At 51.1% G+C, this 8,599-nt stretch overlaps 1 protein-coding gene and 1 long non-coding RNA gene across 2 annotated transcripts; both read right to left on the bottom strand.

Moving 5' to 3' along the window:
- Positions 1–854: 854 nt before the first annotated feature.
- LOC102389808 (neuropeptide Y receptor type 4-2) lies at positions 855–4,466 on the bottom strand. Its single transcript, XM_025284882.3, has one exon. It carries the CDS (start codon positions 4,160–4,162, stop codon positions 3,029–3,031), a length of 1,134 nt encoding a protein of 377 aa, XP_025140667.2. The 5' UTR covers positions 4,163–4,466; the 3' UTR covers positions 855–3,028.
- On the bottom strand, positions 855–8,252 carry LOC123333466. Its single transcript, XR_006550886.2, has 2 exons — positions 8,176–8,252; positions 855–1,441 (listed from the first exon to the last, which is right to left on the bottom strand). It is a non-coding gene; the product is annotated as an uncharacterized LOC123333466 (long non-coding RNA).
- Between the last annotated feature and the right edge of the window lie 347 nt (positions 8,253–8,599).

The following is an 8,599-nucleotide window of genomic DNA, read 5'->3' as shown; positions in this document are numbered from 1 at the left end:
CCTTTTCCCATCCCGCTGGCCCTGTAAACTTGCAGACATGTTACCCCAAATGCCCTCGTGGAGAATGTCTGGCTCCTCCTCCTGAACTCTGTGATCACTTTTGTCATTACATCAGGTAGTTGTTTTCATACCTGCCCAACCTGGAGGGTGCTCAGTCATGCTACTTGCAGAGAAGGTGTCAGTGAGTCCGGATGAAGGTCAGCAGCTGCGTCCACCCCAGTGCTCAGGCTCCAGGCCCTTCTGCCCTGCCCATAGCCATAGATTCCAGATCTCACAGATGCTGAAACACTCTCTATCTTACATAAATCAAGTGATCTTTAACTGTTTCAAAGCTAATACTGGATGAAAGGTGACACCTGCCATCTCCTCTGAAGAGTTAAATATTTTGATGAGAACCGCAGTATTCCCTCCACCTCGATTGACAGAGGCCTCACTGCCAACTGGCAGCACACCCTGTCAGTGCCCTGGGGCTCAGGAAGAAGGCTGATGCTCACACCTGCCAGGTACTGCACACGTCTCCCACTTGCTTCAGGCACGTGGGCCTTTAAAAGTAAAGGTATGGAAAGGAGGTCTCTCTTTAAGAAATCCTTTGTAGATCCAGCCCCACACCTTAAAGTCAGGGGCTGCAAATGACATTTACAAGGTGGCAGCAGGTTGCTGGCCATCACAAAGCACGCCACCTGTAAAGGAGATATGACTATCGCAGTCAGTTGAAGTTCTTTGTTCTGAATACATACCCTATTTTCAGTGTGGTTTCCTTGGCAGTTGATTGAGCGACTAATTAAATGCCCATTAATAGCTTCATGAATGAAAGGAAATGTACTTTAAGAGAGCTCCATACTGGGACACAATTGCACCGATAAACTGTTTTCAAAATCTGACAAGAATCAGTTTCAAATAAAGGGTGACATTTAAACAACTAGAAGCCTCAAGGGCCATGCACCCTCCTGTTTGGTGGTTCATTGGCAAGTTCACCCTGCAGAAGCCTTCTCAGCTGCCCGAAGTAGGAAGTTTCTGGTTGTTCTCAGCTAAGGAGGCATCTGAATATGCTCTGCAAATCCTTTCCCAGTCTATTCTCAGGACACAGAAGCCCCAGTCTTGTCTATGTCCATACATTTGCAGCCGTTGTGAGATGTATCAGAACCTTAAAGAGACACTGGGGAAGTCTTATCACCAGTCCAGGCCAGGCCAAGGAACTTGTCATTAAAGGATGTCTATCCAAGTTAGCATGACCCACTTTAAGACAGACAGCTGTGCTCACTCCTCCATCACCAGACCATCTCTCAACAGGGTGTAGGAAGCAAAAATTTCTTCTTTGAAGAACGTGCAGGTCTTTTCAGGATTTTCTCAGGCATCACTGTATCCCTACAAAGCAGTAAGTCACAGCAACAACTCCCATCTTCTAGTCAAGAAGCTTGACCTTGAAGCAGTCCTTGATTCTCTAAAGAAGAAAGACCACAGAAAAGAGATGAAGGGCAACTTCCCTGGTATCATTTCTGGGAAAACAGCATCTCCGCCCTGTCCAGCAGAGCCTCCTGCTGAGCACCATCCCACCCCATATCCCAGGACCCCACCTTGTTTGCTGACCTCGCTGTCCCATCGCCAGATTCAGCTCTGGGAACGTGGAATTCCTTTGGCCCACATCCAGCTCCAGATCAGCCCGCATCCCATCTAGTCACATTTCAGCCCCACCCCTCAGCGTGACTTGGTCAGGCCTTGGCCAAAGCTCTCTCGAGGGCTCCAGACTCAAGCATCTGACTATCCATCTGCACACCCAAGAGAGCCTCAAACACAGAATGCACACAGATAAACCAAAAAACCAAAAACCCTCTCCAACACACTAAACGGACAAGACATGTATCCACTTTCCCAAGTCTCAACCTGGGACTCTTCCTTCTCTCTTCCACTTCCAAGTCATCTTATCTGACACCTAAAAATCTTTCTAATTTATTCTCTCCTCTTCAAGACTACTTCTGCTTTGGGGGACTACCTCTATCCCCTGATACAATAATCCTGCTTATCCCTGTGATTCTAGTAGGGTTGACCCCACCATTCTGCTCTAACAGTGGTCAGGGGACACAGGCCTGGGTACAGAAAGTATTCCAGCTACTTGGTCACAGTCATTGGTTAAGGACTGAGCTATCAGAATCCTCCCCAGAGGACTTCCCTGGTGACTCAGTGGTTAAGATTCTGCACTTCCAGTGCAGTGGGCCTGTGTTCAGTCCCTGGTCAGAGAACTACATGACATGTGGTTATAGCCAATGCAGTGCAGAATCTCAAAAAACAAACAAACAACGAGTCCTCTCCAGAGTTCTTACAGGACACAGAGAGAAAGATATGCTCCCTCCCTGGCAGCCCAGTTGCTAGGACTCAGTGCTTTCATTCAGGGTGGCAGATGCAAAGAATGAGAAAAATGATGGAGAAAGATGTGAACCCCGGAATTCCTGCTGCTCAGGGCTAATTTGCCTACTGCAAAGGAGTGTGTGCAGGCTGCCAGGGTCCCTTCTCTGCAGCTGGATGTGCCAGTGACACAGAGTAATCTCACTGTCGGCTACCAGAGAACTCTTTACTGTGTACAAAGCCCATCCACAAATATTGTCTCCCAAAAATGTTAGGAGTTGACCAAGGTCCAGAACTCTGACTCCACATGCTTTTCACTCATGTCTTCAGTCTCACTGGTGGAGATAAAACCCCTGGGTTTCCAGGCTTGGGCACACGTTGCTGAGTTAACAGGATGAACTCTGCCTGCAACAATCAGACCATCTCCAGCTCTGGCATCTGCTCAGACTCAAGACATACCGTACATGACCTGCAGAATCCAGACTCAGAACTCTTTCAGGAACAATAGCTGAACCATATGAATGCCAGGCTTCACAAGGCAACTGGATACAGAAACAGGCCCTTGCTACCCTATCTAGGCCCCACAAAGCCAGTAATGACAGAAGGCCACCCCCAGGTTGAAATGTGCCCACTTAGCTAGGTGGAAAAGCCTGGCAATGAACAGAGCAAGAAGAAGCCCTAGACCTGGCTAGATTGGGTTGGACCTGCCACTGAGTCTCAGAGACCCTTTGGAGACTTCCGTGTGCACTGTGGATAGAGGCAGATGCTCAGACTCCTCCACAGGGACACTCTGCTGGCAAGTCAGCACCAGGGCCTTGATCTCCTTCTTGAAGTTGGTGTTGAGAAAGCCATAGATGAAAGGGTTGACACAGGTGGAGGCCATGGCAAGCAGGTGGCACACCAAAAAGATGAGGTTGCCATGACAAATGGGAATGGCCTCATGGTACCAGTCTTCCAGGCTGTTGAACACATGCAGGGGCAGCCAAAGCACAGCAAAGGCAGCCACCATGGCCACGAGGATCCCATTGATCCGCTTCATCTGCCAAGCCTGCGAGCTACAGGTGCCCTTGCGGAACACCCGCCCCTGATTCCTCAGGCGCTGGTAGATGCGGACATAGCAGACCAGGATGAAGGCCAGCGGAATGCAATACTGGAAGAGCAGTAGGAAGGTGGTGTAGATGATGCGGTGATGGTCCAGTGGCCAAGACTCAGTACAGACCACTTTATCTGCCAGAAACTCCACAGCCTTGGAGTGGTTCTTATGAAAGACATTCTCTAGGATGCTGTTGGCCAGGAATGGCAGGGAGAGGAAGCAAGCAATGAGCCAGATGACCACAATCCCCAGGTAGGCCTGGGTGACACTGGGTTTCCAGCCTGTTGGATTGGTGATGAGCTGATGCCTCTCCAGAGCCACAAGGACAAGCGAGAGGATGGAGACTGTCACTGACATGCACTGGATAAAGGTGGATATCTTGCAAAGGACCTCGCCAAAGACCCAGTAGTCCATGATGGTGTAGATAGCCGTGAGTGGCTGGCAGATGAGGCACATGAGGAAGTCAGAGAAGGCCAGGTTGGCAATAAGCAGGTTGGTCACATTGGCCTTCTCCTTCTGCCTAATAGTCACACATATCAGGCAGAGGTTGCCCAGGACCCCCACAATGGTCTCGATGCTGTAGGAGGTGACAATGAAGACCATGGGGTCTACGGAACCCTGGCAGTGGTCAGAGAAGTTGTACGGAGTGTACAGAGAAGCTGACTTGCTCCTGTTCTGACCCTGTGGGGATCCTAGGAACAGCAAGGCCAAGAAGTGAGAGGTGTTCATGGTGGACAGGAGAAGATTTCAGGAGATTCAAGGATGATGCCTGCAAAGCAAAGACAAATGACACTTAGGGATAGCACCTCCTGTGCGGAATCCAGGGAAGAGTAGGGGGTAGGTAGAGAGGTTCATGGCTGCTTCCTTCCCGAGGCTGAGACCTAGAGAACCTGAGATTCAGAGACGTAAAGCAACTTGCCCACAGTTAACTAGCCCACATGGCTAATAAGTAATGGGGCCCAGATACAAATCCAGGTCTATCTGACATCAGAACCTGTTCCACAGACTCCCTCTGACCTCAGGGTTCGAGGCTGTTCTGATGATAAAGAAATTGAAATTTTGTATGCAGAGTTCAGGGACAGAATTATTTAGGGAGCACGGGTGGAAATCCCCTTATCAAATTGTATGCAAACAGAAATAGCAACACATTCTTCCATGTGCTCAGGTCCTTCCATGGCACCCTATGCCCTTTTTTAAAAATATGTATTTACTTTGCTGTGCTGGGTCATAGTTGCAGCACAAGGGGTCTTTGATGTTCACTGTGGCATGTGAACTCTTAGCTGAGGCGTGTGGGGTCTAGTTCACCGACCAGGGATCAAATTCAAGCCTCCTGAATTAAGAGCGTGGAATCTTAGCCATGTGACCACCAGGGACATCCCCTCATTCCCTCTAGGACAGAACCAGAACCTCAGGGCTTGACATGAAGTGTGCCTTCCTGGTCTCAGCCCCCACCTACTCTGCCAGCCTTGTTTCTCAGTGACATATGGCAGCACTGAAGACTGCCAGGTATGCCGAAGACTAGGTCCTCAGTACACCAGCTCTCTCCTCCTGCCCCAGTACACACACACCAGGCCGAGGTCAAGGGCTGCCCACTAACTTCCCTATGGGTCCCCTCCATGGCTATGCTTAAGTCACAGCTTGTAGCTCCCAGAAACTGGCCTGGTCCACACCTCCATGTCACCCTGGTCCTTTTCCTCTGGTGCCTCAACACAAAGGACTCTCTGCCAAGATCTAATTGGAATTTGGACCCCAGAACCTCCAGGTGGTAATATTTTATGTGGTATTTTGATGTGGTGTGCCATCGTATCACCACACACCATCAGAGTTCCCTTCCTCAGACTTCTCTAGTCATCACTAATCCCACAAGCCGTTCTCAACCTTAAGGAGACATCAGAATCACTCCAGCAGCAGATCGAAAGCACAGATTCCAGAGTCCCTCACCAGGAAATGCAGTTAAGTGAGTCCAGGATGGGGCCAAGTAACGTGTACTTTAATAAGCGAACCATATGATTCTAATCACATGGTCCTTGGACCCCGTTTCAATAAGTACTGTTTTAAAAGGGCCCTATTTCAGACATTCTTTAGGGCCTCTATAATGGTTGTGTCTATCTATGAACTGTTAACATATAAATGTTCTTCATGATCAAGTCTAAGTTAGAGGCAGTTTTTACAGGGTATAACCAAAATTAACCAAAGGTCAGTAAAATCTATAATATTTGCCAGCTATCGTAAATGTCACTTACTATAAATTTAATTTGACTTAGAAAGATGAATCACATTTGGCCATGGAAAGATTGTCATGAATTCAAAGACAGTTTATAGTTTAGTTATTTCAGTTACCCAATCCCAGAGACAAGAGAATTTTTCTTCTGGGTTTTTTTAAACTTCTTTTTTTTAATATTTATTCATTTGGCTATGCTAGGTCTTAGCTGTGGCGCATGGGATCTTTGATCTTCATTGCAGCGTGTGGGATCTAGAATGGGAGCACTGAAGGCAGGGTTGAAGATTCGCTTGGCTTGCAGCCCCCTTTTCGAAGAGTCTCTAAAGAGTAACACAAGGGATGATCACCAGTGAGCCAGGAAACTCCACACCAGTCCCTGCTGACTAGACCACATAGATGCCTGGACCTAAAGCAACCCTTCTCCACAACAACGGGGACTGGGGCAGAGGAGGGAAGTGCTAGGGCTGGGAAAGCAACAACACGGGAAGGAGATCTTTGGGGAACCAAGAAAGGAGCAGAATTACCAGCTGGCCCTTGCATCTTTCTCCAGAGCTTGCAGACACTGGAAGGAACCTACTCCCTAAGAGCCCACCCGAGAAAGGTCCTCTGTGCACAGGAACCAAGGATTTCCAGAAGCGGACTCCAGGGGCAAGGCAGCAATTATTCAAACCCTGAGCCCCAGGTCAGCATGAAAGTTAGATTCCTTCTGTAGAAAGTGCACAGAGGCAGTAGGGAGAAGGCAGTGGCAGTGGGCATGCAGTGGCAGTTTGGTCCTGCAGACACCTGGAAGACCCAAGTAGCCTCAAGGGCGGTACCTGGATGGGACCTGGGGAGAGAATGGGACAACTGAACCTGCCATGCCCAGAAGAGCAGAAAGGGGAATTTGGAAAGACAAGCAGGAGAGAGAAGGCAGGAGCCAATCTTGGAAAGAGCCCAAAGAGCAGTGGGTGGTCTTGCCTTACTGTGGAGGGCACATGCTTTGCTGGGAGACAGGGCAGAAGGGACAGACATTAATCTTCATTCAGCTTTGGGCTCAGGACATCTCCCTGAGCATTAATCCAAACCCTAGACATGAGAGAAAGGCTCTATTAGGCTGAACCATATGAAATCGCCAGTATTCAACTATTTTCAATCTGCAAAGACAGCAAAACCATATGGCTGGATTTTATATCAGCTCCATTTCAAAGAGGAGGACACTGAGGCCCAGTTAGATGAAAGGAAGCTGCCCAAGGTCCCCATAGTCTGTAAGTGGCAAAGCTGAACTAGAACCCTGGTTAGTCTGATTCTGAAGGCCTTGGCACCAGGCCATGCCAGACAGATTTTTTAAAAAGGAGGAAGGGAAGTCTGTGCTAAAGTAGGAGGTGAGCTGATGTGGGGTAGGAGAAATGGCAGAGGCAGAGTTGGAGACAGACATCCAGGGTCCCCAACAAAGCCTGACCAGGTGAGCACCCTGCAGTGCTGAGGTATGGCTCAGCAAAGCAACAAGGTACCCCAGCTGGGGTGGCATTGCCCAGGGTCCCCTGGCCTTGGGCCCCAGCACATTGGCTCAGACTCCTCCACCTCCCCAGCAGCTCCAAGGCTATCCCAGCCTCTCCAGTCCCTCATCCTTCCCAAACAGACCCAGGCTTGGAGTTCCTAATGGAATGACACTCTTAGATAGAGCTGTCTCCTTCCCAATGCAGTTTGGAACCTCAGAGGCCCCTCCTGAGGGCAGAACACAAGAGCACAAGCTTCCAGGGGAGAGATGTGGGCTTGCAGGGCTATCACCAAGCGAGTGTCCATCAGTGCAGTTTTTCATCTGGATCACCTTGAAGTGATCACACCCACTCACCAGGGCTGCTGAGTTGCAGCCACATTGACCACTTCAAGACTTTCTGGGCGGTTTAGAATTCCCCCAAAGGACCGCACACCAAGACTGTCTCTCACTTCCCACTGCATTCCTCAGAGATGCCCAGTGAGGACCAGGAGGCCTCAGGTCTTCCAGGGGCACCCCCGAGGGTGGTGATTCTGGGAGGGGTAGGGTGGACTATAATGCAAAATCAGTGAAATAGCGTCTCCAGGTTAAGTTCCCAAGCAGCTCTCAGGATAAGGGGGACCACCTGCAACCCCCAGGGGAGCCCTCCACTGCAGCCTGCCTTCCCAGCCGTCAGATGAAAACTAATGGAAAAGATACAATCTTTTCATGAGGTAGGAATGGAGACGAGGATGTCTGCTTTGTTTCCTGAAATTTCAGCAAACAGCTCCTGTCTCCTAAAGCCCGCGGCGCGCGCACTTGCCACGCACCCCTTACCTCCTTTGCCTGCAGCGCACAGAGAACACCGAGGCTATGGGAGCCCAAATCCGCTCCAGTGGCAGGGTTCCCCGCACCAGCGCCGACTGTGGCTCTCCGAGCCTCGGGCTCTGTAAAGCCCACCGGGCGCCTAGCGGAGGCAGCGCGCGGCTTCCCGGGGGCCCCTCCGACCCAGGTCCCTTCCTCCCTCGGAACCCACGGAGCGCATCCATGGGCCCGTGCCGGCCTCACCTGCTCCGGCAACCCGGTGCTCTCTCTGCTTGCGGAGCGGAGCCGCCCTGCCAGTTCACCCGCACGCCCGGTTCCCTCCCGCGCCGCCGCCGCCGCCAGCCCCCGCCCAGTCTGCCGCCCCGCGCCGCCCACGAGGACGCTCCAGCCGCCGCGGGGCACCCGGGCGCCTGCCCCGGAGCCGCGCCCGCGAGCCTTCCCATCTGCCCGCAGCTGCAGCCAGCCAAACCTGCCTCTCCACGCCCACCCCCGCCCAGGCCAGCGGGCTGGAACTGTTGTTCTCTCCGAGCTTCAGTGCCCTCATCCATGAAATGGGCATAAGAAGACCTGCCTTTCATAAACTCATTCACGGATATGAAGTGCAGGCCTCTGTGAGCCTGACTCTCCCGACAGACACAGAACTGGACAAAACAGGTGTCCTGTCCTC

The sequence above is a fragment of the Bubalus bubalis genome, chromosome 4 (assembly GCF_019923935.1).
Source record: "Bubalus bubalis isolate 160015118507 breed Murrah chromosome 4, NDDB_SH_1, whole genome shotgun sequence".
NCBI lineage: Eukaryota > Metazoa > Chordata > Mammalia > Artiodactyla > Bovidae > Bubalus > Bubalus bubalis.
This window is presented reverse-complemented; position numbering and strand designations above follow the sequence as displayed.